At 41.0% G+C, this 22,351-nt stretch overlaps 1 protein-coding gene across 1 annotated transcript in view; it reads left to right on the top strand.

Annotated features, from left to right (window-relative positions):
• Nucleotides 1-6,808: 6,808 nt before the first annotated feature.
• lamb1a (laminin, beta 1a) overlaps nt 6,809-22,351 on the top strand; it is a 32,609-nt gene continuing 17,066 nt past the window's right edge. The window contains exons 1-14 of the mRNA XM_076085337.1: nt 6,809-7,465; nt 8,561-8,760; nt 11,764-11,902; nt 12,487-12,560; nt 13,673-13,861; nt 14,001-14,064; nt 14,163-14,365; nt 14,466-14,586; nt 15,191-15,379; nt 16,152-16,328; nt 17,061-17,173; nt 17,488-17,567; nt 19,431-19,566; nt 22,124-22,282. Of these exons, the coding sequence (XP_075941452.1) occupies nt 7,435-7,465; nt 8,561-8,760; nt 11,764-11,902; nt 12,487-12,560; nt 13,673-13,861; nt 14,001-14,064; nt 14,163-14,365; nt 14,466-14,586; nt 15,191-15,379; nt 16,152-16,328; nt 17,061-17,173; nt 17,488-17,567; nt 19,431-19,566; nt 22,124-22,282 (1,875 nt within the window). The 5' untranslated portion in view covers nt 6,809-7,434. The remainder of the gene's footprint in view (nt 7,466-8,560; nt 8,761-11,763; nt 11,903-12,486; nt 12,561-13,672; nt 13,862-14,000; nt 14,065-14,162; nt 14,366-14,465; nt 14,587-15,190; nt 15,380-16,151; nt 16,329-17,060; nt 17,174-17,487; nt 17,568-19,430; nt 19,567-22,123; nt 22,283-22,351) is intronic.

Below are 22,351 nucleotides of genomic sequence, written 5' to 3'. Positions count from 1 at the left end.
TCTAGATGATATTGCTCTGGCATCCATCACCACCATAAAGAATTTCTGAGTTATCTTTGATCAGGATTATGTCCTTTAACTCACAGATAAAACCTTTTTTCACCTACGTAATATTTCAAAGTTCAGGCACATCCTGTCTCAAACCAATGCAGAGAAATGAGTTCATGCATTTGTTACTTCTAGACTAGATTACTGCAATTCCTTATTATCAGGCTGCTCTAATAAGTCTCTTGAAACTCTCCAGTTGATCCAGATTGCTTCAGCTCGTGTACTAACAAAAACTAAGAGAAGAGATCATATTACTCCTGTATTAGCTTCTCTGCACTGGCTCCCTGTAAAATCTAGAATATAATTTAAAATTCTTCTCCTCACCTACAAAGCCCTAAATGGTCAGACACCATCATATTTAAGGAGCTTATAGTACAATACTACCCTACTAGAGACCTATGCTCCCTAAATTCAAGGTTACATGTGGTTCCTACAGTCTTAAAAAGTAGAACAGGAACCAGAGCCTTCAGTTATCAAGCTCCTCTTCTGTGGAACCAGCTTCCAGTTTCAGTCCGGGGGGCAGAAACCCTCACCACATTTAAGAGTAGGGTTAAGAATTTCCTCTTTGATAACGCTTATAGTTAGGGCTGGCTCAGGTTTATAGTTAGGGCTGGTTCAGGTCTGTAGTTAGGGCTGGTTCAGGTTTATAGTTAGGGCTGGCTCAGGTTTATAGTTAGGGCTGGCTCAGGTATATAGTTAGGGCTGGCTTAGGCTTATAGTTAGGGCTGGCTCAGGTTTATAGTTAGGGCTGGCTCAGGTTAATAGGTAGGGCTGACTCAGGTTTACAGTTAGGGCTGGCTCAAGTTTATAGTTAGGGCTGGCATAGGCTTATAATTAGGGCTGGCTCAGGTTAATAGGTAGGGCTGGCTCAGGTTAATAGGTAGGGCTGGCTCAGGTTTATAGTTAGGGCTGGCTCAGGTTTATATTTGGGGCTGGCTCAGGTTTTTAATCAGGGCTGGCTCAGGATTATAGTTGGGGCTGGCTCAGGTTTTTAATCAGGGCTGGTTCAGGTTTATAGTTGGGGCTGGCTCAGGTTTATATTTAGGGCTGGCTCAGGTTTATATTTAGGGCTGGCTTAGGTTTATAGTTAGGGCTAGCTCAGGTTTATAGTTAGGCTGGCTCAGGTTAATAGGTAGGGCTGACTCAGGTTTATAGTTAGGGCTGGTTCAGGTTTATAGTTAGGGCTGGCTCAGGTTTATAGTTAGGGCTGGCTCAGGTTTATAGTTGGGGCTGGCTCAGGTTTTTAATCAGGGCTGGCTCAGGATTATAGTTAGGGCTGGCTCAGGTTTGTATTTAGGGCTGGTTCAGGCTTTTAGTTAGGGCTGGCTCAAGTTTATACTTGGGGCTGGATCAGGTTTGCCTCGGACCAACCCCTAGATATGCTGCAATAGGCCTAAACTACTGGAGGACTTCCTATGATACACTGAGCTCCTCTGTCCTCTTCTCTCTCCTCTTCTGTATGAATTCATGTCCCATTAATGGATCGTGGTTTTATTTGGACCCTGGTCTTGCTGACACCCACTGCTGCTATCATTATTATTATTAGTTACATTTCTATTACTATTACCAATACCATTACTTATTTTATTATCATTATTATTCTACTATATCGACTTCTGCTGTTTTATAATTACTAGTAGTCATCATTTTTCCTTCATTATTATACTTACTACTCTCGTTATATGAATAATTTCTGTCATATGAATTAAATGTGTTGTAACTCTGTTATATTGTTCATTATGTACACATGACATCTATCACACTTCATCCTGATAGAGGATCCTCCTTTGTTGCCTTCTGACGTTTCTTCTTTTTTTGATTTTGAGCTGTACAAAATATATCACACAAAAGACAAAAACACATTACAAATAATAAATAACACCAGAAAAATGCCATATAATACATGATTGACATCAGAAAGATGCTAAATCTAAAAACCACATCTAAAGGTGTTCAAGTGTAACGTGTGATTCTGACACTATGAACACATGTGATAGTGTAACATGTGATTCTGACTCTATGAACATATGTGAAAGTGTAACATGTGATTCTGACACTATGAACACATGTATGTGATAGTGTAACATTTGATTCTGACTCTATGAACATATGTGATAGTGTAACATGTGATTCTGACACTATGAACACATGTGATAGTGTAACATGTGATTCTGACTCTATGAACACATGTGGTAGTGTAACATGTGATTCTGACTCTATGAACACATGTGATAGTTGTAATGGGAAAATATGTCATAGTCTCATGTGAAGGTTTAAAGAATGTAAGTCCTAAAAATGCAGACACCAAACAGTAGTTTCAGTAGATGACTTTAATTAGTTTAGTATCCAGGTGTCTTGTTATCTGTTATCATTGTGCACTGTTTCTTTCTTATTCGTAAGACAGAGACACAGAGAGGCTTTGATTAACAGAGATCCTCTGTTTGAAATACTTTTAACTTCCTTTGTGACGCGTTATCTGAAGTTGTAAAGGCGTAAACCTTTGCATGCAGATATGATGTGTGAGGGTAAAGAATGTCTATCCTGTCTCTGCAATGGTCATCTTTTGATGATGTCACAGTGGCTTCAAAGGAAGCATCTGCTGTGAGTTTAAACTGTTTATTGTAAGGCAAACTGTGAACAAAGGGATTTGCAAACACGAGATAAAGCATCTTCCTGACTGTCTTAAATGAAGTATACTAAGGCTCGAAGGATGACCTGCCTTTTATTGTGTTCTTTGTGTATTCTTGTTAGCTAAGCAGATAACAGGAAGCTGTCTGAGTATAAATGTCCATGCATTGTGACTGTTAGGCAGAGCACTCTTACAGATCACTGCAATGTGTCTGTGAGACTGTTCTCTTTGCTTGCAAGCAAATAAATTGACTTTACAAACCTTGATCGTTCATCAAAACTCTGTTTACTTTATATTGATAGAAAACCTCCACTTTCTTCTCCCGACTAGTCATAAGAAATATTCCACAACATAGTGTAACATGTGATTCTGACTCTATGAACATATGTGATAGTGTAACATGTGATTCTGACACTATGAACATAATGTGATAATGTAACATGTGATTCTGACACTATGAACACATGTGATAATGTAACATGTGATTCTGACACTATGAACATAATGTGATAGTGTAACATGTGATTCTGACTCTATGAACACATGTGATAGTGTAACATGTGATTCTGACTCTATGAACATATGTGATAGTGTAACATGTGATTCTGACACTATGAACACATGTGATAGTGTAACATGTGATTCTGACACTATGAACACATGTGATAATGTAACATGTGATTCTGACTATGAACACATGTGATAGTGTAACATGTGATTCTAACTGTGGACCATTTGTCTGCTTTAGCATTTATTTTTCTCTTTATTGAGACCAAACTAAGAGACCTCCTTCGTTGCTCTCTGACGTTTCTTCTTTTTTTTCCTCCCCTTTAAAAGGTTTTTTTGGGGAGTGTTTCCTGTTCCGATGTGAGGGATAAAGGTCAGAGGATGGTGTACAGATTGTAAAGAACTCTGAGGAGAAATTGCGATTTTTGATTTTGAGCTGTACAAAATATATTAAATTGAATTGTGTATAATCAGTATGGATGGGTTAAATGCAGAGGTCACTTAATGTGTGTGTCATGTATAGATTAGATTTCCTGTGTGTGTGTGTGTGTGTGTGTGTGTGTGTGTGTGTGTGTGTGTGTGTGTGTGTGTGTGTGTGTGTGTGTGTGTGTGTGTGTGTGGTTTGATGTGTGTTAATGCTGTTTCCATTCATTTGTTAATGTTTGTCTTCAGACAGATCAGCTGCTCTCTAATTGTCTAAGAGCTCAGCTCTGCAGGCCACCACACGTTTACAATCATTATCCACAATGCAGCAGGGCATGCGGTCCTGAATGAGTCTTCAGATGTTCAGGTGGGGGTCGGATTCCCACACGCCCATCCCCCAAAATATATGCACACACACACACACACACCTACTCCTTTGTTGTTGCAGGTGAGGTTTAACTGTGGGGGAGGAGTGTGTGTGTGTGTGTTGGGGGAGGCTCAGGAATGTCTTTTGTCTGTAGAACCCTGAGGGGGGAGAAGATATTCGCCTCAGAACTGTAGAAGAAGAATCACTTAATCCATTTATATGTAAAATCTGCAGATATTTTTTATACAAATATAACATTTTAAAACCAACTGACCAATGAAATAACTATTTAAAAAACTGTAACTTAATCAATACTATAATTTTGCATTCTGTGATTTAACTCTTATCAAATACAGGAAATAAACTGAGTAGGGACCAAACTGTTTTCATTCTCGTTACATTTTTACAGAACAGCACAGAGTTAATATGTGAAAGTGTAACATGTGATTCTGACTATGAACACATGTCATAGTGTAACATGTGATTCTGACACTATGAACACATGTGATAGTGTAACATGTGATTCTGACACTATGAACACATGTGATAGTGTAACATGTGATTCTGACACTATGAACACATGTGATAGTGTAACATGTGATTCTGACTCTATGAACATATGTGAAAGTGTAACATGTGATTCTGACTGTGAACACATGTGATAGTGTAACATGTGATTCTGGCTCTATGAACACATGTGATAGTGTAACATGTGATTTTGACTCTATGAACATATGTCATAGTGTAACATGTGATTCTGACTATGAACACATGTGAAAGTGTAACATGTGATTCTGACACTATGAACACGTGATAGTGTACATGTGATTCTGACACTATGAACACATGTGATAGAGTAACATGTGATTCTGACTCTATGAACATATGTGAAAGTGTAACATGTGATTCTGACTATGAACACATGTCATAGTGTAACATGTGATTCTGACACTATGAACACATGTGATAGTGTAACATGTGATTCTGACACTATGAACACATGTGATAGTGTAACATGTGATTCTGACACTATAAACCCATGTCATAGTGTAACATGTGATTCTGACACTATGAACATATGTCATAGTGTAACATGTGATTCTGACTATGAACACATGTGAAAGTGTAACATGTGATTCTGACACTATGAACACGTGATAGTGTACATGTGATTCTGACACTATGAACACATGTGATAGAGTAACATGTGATTCTGACTCTATGAACATATGTGAAAGTGTAACATGTGATTCTGACTATGAACACATGTCATAGTGTAACATGTGATTCTGACACTATGAACACATGTGATAGTGTAACATGTGATTCTGACACTATGAACACATGTGATAGTGTAACATGTGATTCTGACACTATAAACCCATGTCATAGTGTAACATGTGATTCTGACACTATGAACACATGTGATAGTGTAACATGTGATTCTGACACTATGAACACATGTGATAGTGTAACATGTGATTCTGACACTATGAACACATGTGATAGTGTAACATGTGATTCTGACTCTATGAACATATGTGAAAGTGTAACATGTGATTCTGACTGTGAACACATGTGATAGTGTAACATGTGATTCTGGCTCTATGAACACATGTGATAGTGTAACATGTGATTTTGACTCTATGAACATATGTCATAGTGTAACATGTGATTCTGACTATGAACACATGTGAAAGTGTAACATGTGATTCTGACACTATGAACACGTGATAGTGTACATGTGATTCTGACACTATGAACACATGTGATAGAGTAACATGTGATTCTGACTCTATGAACATATGTGAAAGTGTAACATGTGATTCTGACTATGAACACATGTCATAGTGTAACATGTGATTCTGACACTATGAACACATGTGATAGTGTAACATGTGATTCTGACACTATGAACACATGTGATAGTGTAACATGTGATTCTGACACTATGAACACATGTGATAGTGTAACATGTGATTCTGACTCTATGAACATATGTGAAAGTGTAACATGTGATTCTGACTATGAACACATGTGAAAGTGTAACATGTGATTCTGACATTATGAACACATGTGATAGTGTAACATGTGATTCTGACTCTATGAACATATGTGATAGTGTAACATGTGATTCTGACTCTATGACCATATGTGAAAGTGTAACATGTGATTCTGACTCTATGAACATATGTGAAAGTGTAACATGTGATTCTGACTCTATGACCATATGTGAAAGTGTAACATGTGATTCTGACTCTATGAACACATGTGATAGTGTAACATGTGATTCTGACTCTATGAACATATGTGAAAGTGTAACATGTGATTCTGACTATGAACACATGTGAAAGTGTAACATGTGATTCTGACACTATGAACACATGTGATAGTGTAACATGTGATTCTGACATTATGAACACATGTGATAGTGTAACATGTGATTCTGACTCTATGAACATATGTGATAGTGTAACATGTTATTCTGACTCTATGACCATATGTGAAAGTGTAACATGTGATTCTGACTCTATGAACACATGTGATAGTGTAACATGTGATTCTGACTCTATGAACATATTTGAAAGTGTAACATGTGATTCTGACTCTATGACCATATGTGAAAGTGTAACATGTGATTCTGACTCTATGAACACATGTGATAATGTAACATGTGATTCTGACACTATGAACATATGTGATAGTGTAACATGTGATTCTGACTCTATGAACACATGTGATAATGTAACATGTGATTCTGACACTATGAACATATGTGATAGTGTAACATGTGATTCTAACTGTGGGCCATTTGTCTTCTTTAGCATTTCTTTTTCTCTTTATTGAGACCAAGCTAAGAGACTGAGACCACTAAGACACTACAACTTGTGTCCACATACTTTGGGCCATGAAGTGTTGATGAAGGAACAAGAGAGAGAGAGAGTTAGACAGTTTGATCATGATGTATAAAATATATACATAATACAGAATATATTCATATAAAGCAGAATTTAGAGGACATCATATTCATAATACTACAATTGTATCTCATTACTTTTTATTTTCTTTCGTTTTTCTTCTCTTATTTTAACTGCAGATATTATTTTTTTTCTTGTTGCACAGACTATTTAAGTGAATAGACAAATATTTCAACATGGCATGTTACATCTCACTCAGTTTTATTTTGAAAGTCACCCCCGGATATATGTCCTGAGGTGTCGTTACCGGTGGATATAAGGAGGCGGAGTCCTGAGAGGTCTGAGATGGTCTGAGAAGGTCTGCAGGGTTTAGGTCTGACGGTCCTGCGGGTTCAAAGTGTTCAAAAGTCCGGAGAGTTTAAGAGTCTGGAGAGTTTAGGAGGAGAGACTCGCAGGTTGCGATAGGTGTGAAGTTTTGTCCGGTTTCCAGGTTTTTGCAGTTCTTCTCGTGTCTCTTGAGGATCAGATCGGAGATCAGCAGCATGTTGGAGCTTCAGCTGTCGGTGTTGCTCGGTGAGTTCAACTGTTAAAAGTTTAGAGCCCGAAAGAGTTCATTGTTTAAAGGCTTCAATATTTAAATACTGAAATATTTAAATGCTGAAATCAAATAATTGTAAAATGAATCGATGAGCTAATAAACGTTAAAAGTTGAGAGAAAGTCTCAGAAAACAATCAGCCTTAACACTTTATAATTAATTTATAAGAATAAATGTGTCATAAACTAACCAATATAAATTAAAAATAGATCAAAGTTTGTATCATCAGATGAGTTTAAATGAAATGTTTCATCAGAGAGATCTGATCAGTCTGTTATCTTTACTAAAGAAACATCAGCATAGAATACAAAGTAACACTGATCAGAGATCAGTCTGTAAGCGACGCTACGTAACTGATGACGTCACTGAGCGACACAGGAAGAATGAACAGACGACCCCACCATGACTAAGGCTACATGTCTCCCCTGAATATGAATGTTTATTATTATTATTATTATTATTATTATTGATGATTATTATTATTATTGATGATTATTATTATTATTATTCCATGTTAAATGTTAAAGAACAGATGTGATTAAACTGGACTTCATTAGTTCCTCATCGTCAATACTTATTATATTAAACATATGCAAACTTTAATTAGGTCTCATCATTGATGTCAAACAGCCAATCAGAAAGCTTTGAACATGTGTGTGTGCGTGTGTGTGGGGGGGGGGCACATTTTAAGATATCTTATATTGTATTAAGGGATATTATATTATATTAAGAGATCTTATATTATCTTATCTTGTATTAAGGGATCTTATCTTATCTTATATTAAATCACCACCTAATAAAGGGTTATCTTATATTAAATCACCACCTAATAAAGGGCAGCTTTTCTACAGGTCAGAGGAGAAAATAATCTTCAGATAATGGAGCCTGAATGCAGCTTCATGTTGTCATCATCAGTAGTGTGTTTGTATTAATGTTGAGGTATCTGTTTAAATTGTTTCTGTTAGTCTGACTAATAAAATCATCAATTAAAAAAATAAAGACATTTTCTGGCCTATGAATCTCGCCATATGCATTCATGCATAAAGACATTCATAAGAGCCTCTGCTCTCAGTTCTGCAGGTGTTTATCTACGCTCAGGATGTGGGGGACCAGTATGATCTCAGCCTCCCAGAGTTCAGTGACGTGTGCACAGATGGCAGCTGTTACCCAGCAACAGGAGACCTTCTGATTGGCCGAGCCCACCAACTGTCATCCACTTCCACCTGTGGAATGAACCAACCTGAACCATTCTGCATCGTCAGCCACCTGCAGGTAAACAACACCTGAACAACACAACATACAGGTAAACAGCTCCTGAACAACACCACCTACAGGTAAACGGCACCTGAACAACACCACCTACAGGTAAACAACACCCTGAACAACACCACCACCTACAGGTAAACAGCACCTGAACAACACCAGCTACAGGTAAACAGCACCTGAACAACACCACCACATACAGGTAAACAACACCCGAACAACACCACCACATACAGGTAAACAACACCACCACATATACCTGAACAACGACAACACCACCACATACAGGTAAACAACACCACCACATACAGGTAAACAACACCCTGAACAACACCACCACATACAGGTAAACAACACCTGAACAACACCACCACATACAGGTAAACGACACCACCACATACACCTGAACAACACCACCACATACAGGTAAACGACACCACCACATACACCTGAACAACACCACCACATACAGGTAAACAACACCACCACATACAGGTAAACAACACCCTGAACAACACCACCACATACAGGTAAACAACACCCTGAACAACACCGCCACATACAGGTAAACAACACCCTGAACAACACCGCCACATACAGGTAAACAACACCCTGAACAACACCGCCACATACAGGTAAACAACACCCTGAACAACACCGCCACATACAGGTAAACAACACCGCCACATACAGGTAAACAACACCCTGAACAACACCGCCACATACAGGTAAACAACACCACCACATATACCTGAACAACGACAACACCACCACATACAGGTAAACAACACCACCACATACAGGTAAACAACACCCTGAACAACACCACCACATACAGGTAAACAACACCTGAACACCACCACATACAGGTAAACAGCACCTGAACAACACCGCCTACAGGTAAACAGCACCTGAACAACACTACATACAGGTAAACAACACCCTGAACAACACCACCACATACAGGTAAACAACACCTGAACAACACCACCACATACAGGTAAACGACACCACCACATACACCTGAACAACACCACCACATACAGGTAAACAACACCCTGAACAACACCACCACATACAGGTAAACAACACCCTGAACAACACCGCCACATACAGGTAAACAACACCGCCACATACAGGTAAACAACACCCTGAACAACACCGCCACATACAGGTAAACAACGCCCGAACAACACCACCTACAGGTAAACAACACCTGAACAACACCACCTACAGGTAAACAGCACCTGAACAACACCACTTACAGGTAAACAGCACCTGAACAACAACAACACCACCTACAGGTAAACAACACCACCACATACAGGTAAACAATACCCGAACAACACCACCACATACAGGTAAACAACACCTGAACAACACCACCACATACAGGTAAACAACACCACCACATACACCTGAAAACACCACCACCACATACAGGTAAACAACACCCTGAACAACACCGCCACATACAGGTAAACAACACCCTGAACAACACCGCCACATACAGGTAAACAACACCCTGAACAACACCGCCACATACAGGTAAACAACACCCTGAACAACACCGCCACATACAGGTAAACAACACCCTGAACAACACCGCCACATACAGGTAAACAACACCCGAACAACACCACCACCACATACAGGTAAACAACACCCGAACAACACCACCACATACAGATAAACACCTGAACAACACCACATACAGGTAAACAACACAACATACAGGTCATGTTGCACCAAACTGCACCATTTAAAAAAGAAAACTTGACACCAGTAGAAAACTGTAGTCAAATTGTTTTCTCACCAGTATTAATGGGAGAGCCACTGCAGGGATCTGCTGATTAGAAAAGAATCTGCACTCGGATCCAACAGAACCTAGACACTCTTTCTCACGACCTAAACTAACCCTCAACGGATCATTGGAAACTTTCAACACACACACACACACACACACACACACACACGACACACACAGTGACTAAACCCTGTAGTGTTTTTGTCTCTTCTTAACTCTGATTGGACGGCCACTGTGTTTAGTTAAAGTGTGTGTGTGTGTGTGTGTGTTATAGTCTGCTGTGTTTCCTGTGTAAATGACCTCCCTATAAGGAAACTCTGAGCTCTGACAGCAGACAGATGTTTGTCCAGATGTTTCTGTGGAGAACACACAGACAGCTTCAAACTGAAAGATAGAGTAAACTGAGCGTGCTCAGTATGAAGCCGTTACTTTAGATCGAATCAGATTTAAATTATGTTTGTTTTTGAGTGAAGGACTCAAACGTCTATCGACCACAGAGCTTCCTGTTCCAGTAAAACCATCAGCACACTGGTTCCATCTGTTGTAACAAACAAATTTCCCCTTGCGGGATGAATAAATCTGTCTGTCTATCTCTGATAAGTCGATCACAGTTCAGACTGAACTCATGATAACATTGATTCAGTTTCACTGCTGTGCTCATGAAACACGGCAGCTAAAGCAGCTTTCTGTCTGCAGCACTGAGATCAGCCTCTGTGTCTGTTATCACGTTCATAAAACATTACGTTTTATAAAAAAATAATACATAAGTAAAACAATAGTAAAACCTAACATAATAATTGTATTCCTACAGGGCCTGAAGCCTAATAATAGCTTCATGAAAATGTAGTGAGTTTTTGTTTAGAGATTAAATCAATATTTAAAAAATTTGTTTCAAACAGGAAATTAATTTTCCAAAAGCAGAAAATCTGTGGTCAGAAGGTTTCCTCTTATCTCCAGTGACCGAGACCACAGAGGAATCTGAGGAATTCACCTCATTATTAACCTCCCCCGCCTGTCTCCCTCTCACTCTCTTTGTCTCACTTTCAATACGCTTGTGTTGTTAAAGCATAGGAGCATAAGAAAGAATAAATACATCTGTTAATAATAATTAAAGTAAATAATGACACCATTGAAGATAATAAACAAATACTGAACATGTCCCTCAGTAATAATATGTATCTGTCTGCTTGTCTTTCATGAACCAGGAGGAGAAGAAGTGTTTCTTGTGTGACTCTTCGACGCCGTATGACAAGTTGAGCAGTCCGACCAGTGGTCATCGCGTCGAGAACGTCGTCACCACGTTTGCTCCCAACAGACTCAAAACCTGGTGGCAGTCTGAGAACGGTGAGAGGTCAGAGGTCACAGTCATGTAACGGGGTCGACCTCCATCTGATTTACTCATTACAGATCAGAAGATGTAAACTTTATTAAACATCTGGTCAAAAACAAATAGCCTCTTTTTAGTCCAGAAAGTTGAAGAACCTCCAGGCTAAAGTTGACCTGTGTCGCTCCGCTGGTCCAAACATCTTTGAGTTCCATTTTACGCTCAGTCTCAGGTGGGCTGCATTTAACCGAGCTGCTAATCAATAAACCGTCACCTATGTTTTCTCCAGATCATCCTGGAAATCCAATACAGCCTATGAGCTTGTGTAACGCGTATAATATTATATATTGATAGGGAGGATGTGCTTAGATTTGTATATCAGCTTGATCAATACTATTCTACTATTACTCTGCTTATTATGGTCACATTGGGCCTGCTCAAGGAAATCAGATGGCTGCACCTGGATTGGTCTGTTTATGTCTCCCGTGTATATTGACGTAGAGCTTGTTATTGATCAGTGTACTAATGTTCTGCTGCGTCGGTATACTTGGATAGATTATTGATTATCTATTTGTGTAACGGTCTGTTGTTGTGCTGTCTGCAGGTCTGGAGAACGTCACTATACAGCTGAATCTGGAGGCCGAGTTTCACTTCACACATCTCATTATGACGTTCAAGGTAAGCTCTATACAGATACACACAGCAGGGGATTCTGGGTAATCAAAGATCAGTTTACTGCTCAATGTTCATACTTTTATCCATTTAATGCCTTCAGTAGCTTTGGAGACATCATAAGGTGTAGAGTTTAAAGGATGCGGTTTTCCTGAACTCTAAACTCAGCATCTCACATCACTGACACACATTAACACACCAGATTTGGTTTAGTAACAGGTCTGACAGTAAGCTGGTTACTGGTCCAGCTGAGTGCAGGTCTGACAGTAAGCTGGTTACTGGTGCAGCTGAGTGCAGGTCTGACAGTAAACTGGTTACTGGTTCAGCTGAGTGCAGGTCTGACAGTAAACTGGTTACTGGTCCAGCTGAGTGCAGGTCTGACAGTAAACTGGTTACTGGTCCAGCTGAGTGCAGGTCTGACAGTAAACTGGTTACTGGTTCAGCTGAGTGCAGGTCTGACAGTAAACTGGTTACTGGTGCAGCTGAGTGCAGGTCTGACAGTAAACTGGTTACTGGTGCAGCTGAGTGCAGGTCTGACAGTAGACTGGTTACTGCTTACCTTGCACAGTAGCTGGATTTCTGCTATGTCAAGAGATCACACCAGAATTACGGGATCACACAAAATCCATCTTGTCAGACTTTTTGTAATGCGTTTGTGTTTGGTAAGCCAGAGCATGGACTAATCATCGTCCAGCAAGGAGCTACTGACAGTTCCGGATGTGGCTTAGCTGTATGGGAGAAGACACAGTGAGGCCACTGATTCTGGATGAGGTTAGCGTAGATGCTGCAATAGCTTCAGTTATATGACAACTGTAGAGTATTTCTTCATTCATGTAAAAGATGCTTTGGCTCTTCTCCTGACTCGCTTCAGTAGGAGTTTGCTTGGCAGGTGGTTCATCCAATCACCTGCTGCGTATGTTTTAGAAAGTGCCTGACCCCTTCCAATGACGGCTTCTCAGATGCTTCTGTGTAACAAACCAACTGGCTAGGTTACTGCTGCAGCCGACTGCAGGCTGGACAGTGAATCACTCACTGTTGATTCTCATGTGGATCAGCAGAACCGTAACATGGTATTTAGTTCAAGTATGTTTTCTAACATCGACATTCTTTGTCCTCAGACGTTTCGACCTGCCGCCATGGTGATCGAGCGCTCAGCTGACTTTGGGAAGACATGGCAGCTTTATCGTTACTTCGCCTACGACTGTGAGAGCTCCTTCCCATCTGTTTCCCAGGGACCAATGCAGAAGGTCGATGATGTCATCTGTGACTCGCGTTACTCCGACATCGAGCCGTCCACTGAAGGAGAGGTACTGCAGGACTCTGAGGGTGTACTCTCTAAGAGCTGGTCTGGTAACCACAGTGTTACAGAGGAAAGGAAATGATATCATAATACACTTGATGTGACGTCACTGTGATGTTGTCTTTTTTACTCTTTGGTGATTCCAGGTGATTTTCAGAGTTTTGGACCCGGCCTTCAGGATCGATGATCCCTACAGCCCCAGAATCCAGAGTATGTCCCTTTACACCAGAAAATAACTATTATAGGATCTGTTGGGATTATTGATTAGGTATTATCTATCACTGACCTGTTATTGATCTTTTGTTCAGACATGTTGAAGATCACCAACCTGCGGGTGAAGTTCACCAGACTGCACACACTCGGCGATAACTTGCTGGACTCTCGTATGGAGATCAAAGAGAAGTATTATTTCGCCATCTTCGATATGGTGGTCCGAGGAAACTGCTTCTGCTACGGACACGCCTCAGAGTGTGCCCCGATCCAAGGAGCCGGACAGACCAGTGAGGGCATGGTGAGTCTTGAAGTGGGCAGGGTGATCTTTGAAGGGGGAAGGGTGAGTCCTATACGGGGTAGGGTGAGCTCTGATCAGATGTGACTGTGTGTGTCTACAGGTTCATGGTCACTGCATGTGTAACCACAACACTAAAGGTCTGAACTGTGAAAAGTGTCAGAATTTCTACCACGACCTACCGTGGAGACCAGCCGAGGGACGCAACACCAATGCCTGCAAAAGTGAGTCTCTACTGGTCTATACAGGTTTCTACTGATGTCTGTTTCTGGTCTCTACTGGAAAACAGCCAGTACAAACTGAGGCTGCAGCTTTTGATCATTTTTGTAATGGAGTATTCTTGTGATTATGCCATTGATTTATCGAATACTCAGATAAAAAAAGAGGAGCAATAGTGAATATGCAAAAGAGAAAATAAGCTGGAGCAACTGATTAGTTTCCTTTTTATAAAGATCAGCATTTTTATTGCTTAAATTGCATACCATAATATTATTGGCATTTAAGTACCATATTTCATTCTGGGTGTCGAGTCTCTTTTTTTCACAACTGTCCTGAAGTATCAGTGTTAATCATCAAAATACTGAATGGTATCCATTTACCTTGTTATAGGGTTAGGGTTAACCCTAACCCTGTTTGTGTTTCTGAACTGTCTGTTCAGGTCCTGTTTCAATCCTTTTTATGAATTCAATCTGATCAGTAATCAATCATCATCACCAGCGTCTGAAACAACAGCTGCAACTATCAGATTAGAGATCTGTTTAACTTGACGTCTGTCTACAGCTAACTCTGACTGATATCTCATCTTTTCTTCTTCTGTGGTGTCTGTAGAGTGCAACTGTAACCAGCACTCCTTCTCATGTCACTTTGACGTGGCCGTGTTCGTGGCTTCAGGAAACATCAGCGGAGGAGTCTGCGACAACTGTCAGCACAACACGGATGGACACAACTGTGAGCGGTGTAAACCATTTTACTACCAACATCCAGAGAGGGACGTCAGAGACCCCAACATCTGTCAATGTGAGTCCAGACTTTAAGACAGAATATTGACACAATGTAAACCGTTTTTATTACCGAGAGAGCTTCTACAGAGAAAAATGGGAAAGAGAAACTTCCTTTGGTTCATTTGGATGTCGGCAGGATGTCATGATTGACAGTATCAAATGTTTTTTAACGTTTAAAAAGACTGAACAGACTAACGCAGATTCTTCAGCAGCACTTAAAAATATTGAAGCACAGCGTTTGAGTTGGTCTTCATTCCAATGAGATTACTAAGTGGATAGCAGGGCCGTCCTTCAATCAGAGGATCGGCAGTTCGATCCCCGCCTCCGGCTCTGCTAGTCGCATGTCGATGTGTCCTTGAGCAAGACACTTGACCCCAAAAATGTCCCCCGTAGCTGAGCCTACGGTGTAGAAATGTGATAGAATCTGAATTGTAAGTCGCTTTGGATAAAAGCGTCTGCTAAATGACTGTAATGTAATGTACTATAAAAGGCCTTTTATTCCACCATTATTGTTAATTGAGATGATGTCACCTGACTGTTCCTGTAACCACCCCCCAAGGTTAGGGTTGCTCATCAGGGACAATGAAGGTTGATTGATTGCATTCCCTCCTCCTGCAGACTTGAAGGCAGGACTGAATTAACCGCCACTAATTAATTTAAACAGATCTGATATTAACAGTTTTGTAAGTTTAAATAATCGGTATCGTGACTTTATAAAATAGGAAGTCTTTGTTTAAACCCGTTTCTTCCTCCTCACAATGCATTTTGTCCTGCGTGTGTTTCCGTAGCCTGTAACTGCGATGCTCTGGGTTCACTGAACGGAGGAATATGTGACGGGATGACAGACGTTCGAGCCGGTTTGATTGCCGGTCAGTGTCGCTGTAAAGTCAACGTGGAAGGAGAACGCTGTGAGCGCTGCAAACAGGCTCACTACAGGATGAGTGACGAGCCTGAAGGCTGCACGGGTACGACACCTGCACACAAATGCACACAACACCGGCACACAACACCTGCACAGACATTTTTGTGGCAGAAACACCACCAATATGTTGTGGCAGAAATGAAGAGAAGAGACTCAGTTCTTGGAGTTGCAACCAGCGGGGGTCGTTTTATTCTTGTGCGCACAAGAACATTTCACAACGAATCCTAATTGCCAGAGCGCGTATGTCTGATTTTATACCTTTGGTGAACTGTACTTTACGTCACAGTCCACCAATCAAATCCCTTCGACTGAACCAGAAGCAAAACACATCTAGACTTTTCATTATGTCATTGTCTGTGTCAGGCTGACATTTCTGGCAGGTTAAATGATTTTGTACAGGAAATGTTTTTTGGCGTGATTCTCAACTAATGTCTCTCAGAGGTACTTAATCACAATGTTCTGCTGATCTAAACATGTTCTCATATCTTACTTAACTTTCCTGGCATGGTTCTATTATCCACCTCTCACAGTTGCTTCTCTGGGATTGATGGAGATGGCAAGTTATATGAGGATTTTCTTCAACATCTTACACACAACACCTGCACACAACACCTACACACTAATACACACACCTGCACTCACACACAGGTTTGGGTTCCTGGATGACAGGAAGTATAACAGAGTTCCAGACTCACAGGAGAGGATAGTATGGTTACAGTCTTGTAGCATTTGTACTATAGTTTTTCTCATCATGTGTACTCTTACTGTGTTCCAGCGTGTACCTGCAGTCCCCTGGGAACTCTTCCTGGTGGAAATCCCTGTGACAGTGAAACAGGAAGTTGTTTCTGTAAACGTCTGGTGACAGGACGAGACTGTGACCAGTGTGTGGTGAGAGCACACATTTACTGTTATAAAACCGTGAGACCACAGTCCTGATCCTGGTCCAGTCTGACCGCTTGACGATATTTGTTTCCTGTATGAATATTTCAATGTGCATCATTATGCTGATGATACTGTCTTTATTATTTATTTGACTGGCAACACAAACTAACCAGATCTCCAAATAATTGCAGTCTGCTGCAGACTACCTCCATCTTTGATTGATGATAAGTTTGTGCTACTCTCCAAAAAAGACTGATTATTTATATATATATATGTGTGTGTGTGTGTGTGTGTGTGTGTGTGTGTGTGTTCGTTCTCAGTCTGAACACTGGGGTCTCAGTAACGATATGGACGGCTGCAGACCATGTGACTGTGACCTCGGAGGAGCTGTCAACAACCAGTAAGTTTAGTCCACTTTATTAGGTACACCTTGCTAGTACCGGGTTGGACCCCTTTTGCCTTCAGAACTGCCTTAATTCTTCGTAGCAGAGATTCAACAAGGTGTTGGAAACATTCCTCACACATTTTGCTCCATATTGACCCGATAGCATCACGCAGTTGCTGCAGATTTGTCTGCTGCACATCCATGATGCAAATCTCTCGTTCCACCACATCTCAAAGGTGCTCTGTTGGATTGAGATGTGGTGACTGTGGAGGCCATTGGAGTACAGTGAACTCATCATCATGTTCAAGAAAGCAGTTTGAGATGATTTGAGCTTTGTGACATGGTGCATTATCCTGCTGGAGGTAGCCATCAGAAGATGAGTCCACTGTGGTCATAAAGGGATGGACATGGTCAGCAACAATACTCAGGTAGGCCGTGGCGTTTAAACCATGCTCAATTGGTACTCATGGCCCAAAGTGTGCCAAGAAAATATCCCCCCCACCATTACACCACCACCAGCAGCCTGAACCGTTGATACAAGGCAGGATGGATCCATGCTTTCATGTTGTTTACGCCAAATTCTGACCCCACCATCTGAATGTCGCAGCTGAAATCAAGACTCATCAGACCAGGCAACGTTTTTCCAATCTTCTATTGTCCAATTTTTGTGAGTCTGTGTGAATTGTAGCCTCAGCTTCTTGTTCTTGGCTGACAGGAGTGACACTCGGTGTGGTCTTCTGCTGCTGTAGCCCGGCTGCTTCAAGGTTCCACGTGTTGTGCATTCAGAGATGTGTTCTGCATACCTTGGTTGTAACGAGTGGTTATTTGAGTTACTGTGGCCTTTATATCATCTCCAACAACTCTGCCCATTCTCCTCTGACCTCTGACAATCAACAAGGCATTTTCGTCCACACAACTGCCGCTCACTGAATATCTTTTCTTTTTCGGACCATTCTCTGTAAACCCTAGAGATGATTGTGCGTGAAAATCCCAGTAGATCAGCAGTTTGAAATACTCAGACCAGCCCGTCTGGCACCAGCAACCATGCCACGTTCAAAGTCACTTAAATCCATTTTCTTCCTCATTCTGATGCTCGCTTTGAACTTCAGCAAGTCGTCTTCATCACGTCTAGAGGCCTAAATGCATTGAGCTGCTGCCATGTGATTGGCTGATTAGCTATTTGTTTTAACAAGCAATTGAACAGGTGTGCCTAATAAAGTGGCCAGTGAGTGTGTATATATGCTAAATGAACAGAACATAGAACATTACATATTATTTCCATGAGGCTGTTCTCAGTGACCAGGTCATTTAATTATTAATACCACCAAATAATACACTAAGAGTTATGCATATTTGTCCTTGTTGCATTCAGTGGTGCTTGAAATATGCGTTTGTACCTTGGCTCAAGTTTTTCCTTCAAAACAAGTCAATTTCCAGTGATTTCTTCGATCTCGTGCTTCTTGTGGATTTCTGGTTTTGTGCAAGTTTAAACCAACAGAACCTGCATTTGTCTTTATGGGTCGACATCCACCCCGTTTCTGTTCAGGGCTTTTCCCAAAAAGTGCACCGATACCAATACTGTTAACATGTCTGAGGATGAGCTGCACACTGGTGTGGTGGTGAGCTCTGTCGCCAGAGGGACCTGGGTTTGGTCGCGGGTTTGGTCCTGGGTAAATTGCCTGTAGGTGAATGGTCACATTCATGAAGTGATGAACAGTTTTCGAGGTCCACTTAGTGGAGCTGATCAGATGCAGTTTAAATCTGGGTCTTTCTATGGTTCTGTAACAGTTCTGGAGTCCCGTCTTTACATTCTTCAGTTTCCTTCCTATCGTTTACTGTTTCCATTCTCTCTTTTCTTCTTCGTTTGTCGTCCTGCAGGTGTGTTCAGGTGAGCGGTCAGTGTGTCTGCAGAGATCACATGTTCGGTCGACGCTGCGATCAGGTGGAGTCTGGATTCTACTTCATCGCTCTGGATCACTACACCTACGAGGCAGAGGATGCCAATTTTGGACCTGTGAGTAGTCTTTTAACCTAACCCGTAACCTAACCCGTAACCTAAACCTTTTCAAAGGCAAGGCAAGTTTATTTGTATAGCACATTTCAACAACAAGGCAATTCAAAGTGCTTCACATAAAACCATTAAAAGCATCAAAACATAAGGCAAAAGAAAAGGAGATTTAAAAACAATTAAAGCTGCAAGCAGCATTGATCAGGCCCTCGCAACTTCACGCACGTCGAGGGTACTGGCAGGACTCTGGGTGACGCGGCCATGCATTTCTGTAACCATCACACTCTGCGTGCACGAGTCGGATGATATTTCCTGCGTCGACCAGCAGCGTAGCAAGATCACGTTACCAGGTCTTAAGCCTCAAATGTTTTGAGTGTACCTCCGATACAATCATAAATGTAAGCCTTTAAAGATCATTAAGAAAATTAATGTGTGTGAATGTGCTTCAGTGTTTGTAACATAACAGACTGTCAGTTTACTGGGATGGGGTTCAACTTCCTGCAGTGTCCTGCTGATTGTGTTTGGACTTACATGAAAGTTAACAGAACAGTAGTGTCATTTGCTTTAACTTGAACACTTTCATTTAACACTGTTTTCATTTTAAGTTCTTCTGTAACTTTAGATTGTAGTGTGACGCATTCATTATAACGTTTAACCTGATTCTCATGAAGAAGCTCTGGACAGATCATTTATACTAATGCCCACTGACATGGTTTGAGAACCACTGTTATCTAACTTTTGCTCTCCAAGCATCTTAGTTTGCACATATTTAGATCAGAGAAGTCTTTTTCTGGTGGTGTGCCCACAAACCCTTAAGTTCAGTGTTTGGGCCGCTGTAATTATAGAATCCTGCATACGTCCGTGGTTGCCAGTAGGTGGCGCTATGACTATGTTAATATTGGCATGCAGAAGTCCTAAAATCATGACAGTAATCAAGCATGTCAAGTTTTGGACAGTTTTGACAAAGTACAGTTGAGTTACAACAGCTTGATGGATGATGGCGAACCATGTAAAATGGCCGCCACACCAAGTCCATGTTGTTCAATGAAACCTAAAGCCTTTAGTAACTTTTAATCGCTAAGGTCTTTAGATTGTTCTGACCTAATTCTAAGATGATCGGATTAATTCCCTAGGAGGAGTTCATAGTACAGCACCTGGAAATGGAAAAAACACACGAGAAATTCATACAAAATTCAAAATGGCTGACTTCCGGTTGGGTTTAGAGCATGGTCCCAAGAGACTTTATTTTCAGTCCACATGTGATACATGTGCCTACCAAATTTTGTAAATCTATGTGAAACGTACAGTGAGGGCTGCTTCGTCGAAAGTTTGTAGGGGTTATTGAGCCGATTTGCCACCCTGAACCAATAAAATCAAATTATATAACTACATTTTGGGCTTTAAATGTGTATGCCAAGTTTGCTTATGTTTCGAGCATTTCTAGCCTCTCAAAAACACCTCAACACATACCTACCAAATTTCATACAGCTAGGTGAAACCCGATGTTGGGGCTACTCAATAGGGGGCACTATCGAGCCAATATTTCATACCACAGCAATTCGCAAATTCTGGCTTGCGTGCCAAATTTCAGAAGTTTTCCATTATCCCAAGCACCTCCTTTTTGCGTCGGTGCTCGGGCCCTAATAATAATAATAAACAATCGAAAAACAATAGGTCCTCCGCTCCGACTACGTCGGTGCTTGGGCCCTAATAATTCCTACAGTTTCAATAGGGACCTTGCGGACCGACGTTGTCGGTGCTCGGGCTCTAACTATAGTTTCAATAGGGACCTCGCGGCCAGACGTTGTCGGTGCTCGGGCCCTAATAAACATTAGAATAACAATAGGTCCTCCGCTCCGACTACGTCGGTGCTCGGGCCCTAACTAAGAACAGGTCTAAGCCTAACCCTTAACCTAACCTAAACCTTCTCTAAGCCTAACCCACCGAAGGGATTACCAATGGATCAAATAATAAAATGATAAGTAAGTGGTATCGGCGCATCCCTTCAATTTAATGTTTCATTTTTCTCATTTAGCCACTGGCTAGTTAGCTAGCTAACATTATCTTGCTAATCCCACCATGTTTCCATGCTAGTGTTACACTGGTTTTAGGAAATGGGCGTAATAACAGGCTGGTGGATTAAAAATGACAGAATTTGAACTAGACTTAAAACTTTTAAATTCAGTTTGAAGCAAAAAAGTTTGATCACAATAACACAGTGACTGTGTCAGAAAGACTCCGCTTAGATGATATTTCTTTCCTGTATGAATATTTCAATGAGCATTGATGATACTGTCTTTATTATTAATTTGACTGGTAACACAAACCAACCAGATCTCCAGATTACAGTCTGCTGCAGACTACCTCCATCTTTGATTGATTATAAAGTTTGTGCTACTCCCCAAATAGACCGTGATTATTATTTATATATATATATATATTTTTCTTCCTGGTTAAATGTATTTCTTAGTTTTCTTTAAAAAAAAAAAAAGGCTTCAGCACCACATGTGAGCTTGTCAAATGTTGTTTCATCCGTTTTTATGTCTTCATCTTATCTCTGTAGGGGGTCACAGTGGTCCCAAGACCCCACCCTCTGGATCGCAGTCCCACCTGGACCGGTATCGGCCTCGTCAATGTCCCAGAGGGGGCCTTCCTGGAGTTCTCTGTGGACAACATCCCCCACTCCATGGAGTACGACATCCTGATCCGCTACGAGCCTCAGGTAGGAGACTGTCGGTAAGGTGTAGCCCCGCCCACCAGTAGAACCTAAAGCATGCGGATTGGATGCTGA

Source organism: Anarhichas minor, unplaced genomic scaffold (assembly GCF_050575085.1).
Source record: "Anarhichas minor isolate MPS153535 unplaced genomic scaffold, ASM5057508v1 ptg000151l, whole genome shotgun sequence".
NCBI classification, from domain to species: Eukaryota; Metazoa; Chordata; class Actinopteri; order Perciformes; family Anarhichadidae; genus Anarhichas; species Anarhichas minor.
The sequence above is the reverse complement of the archived record's forward strand: the minus strand, read 5'-3'. Positions and strand labels throughout refer to the sequence as shown.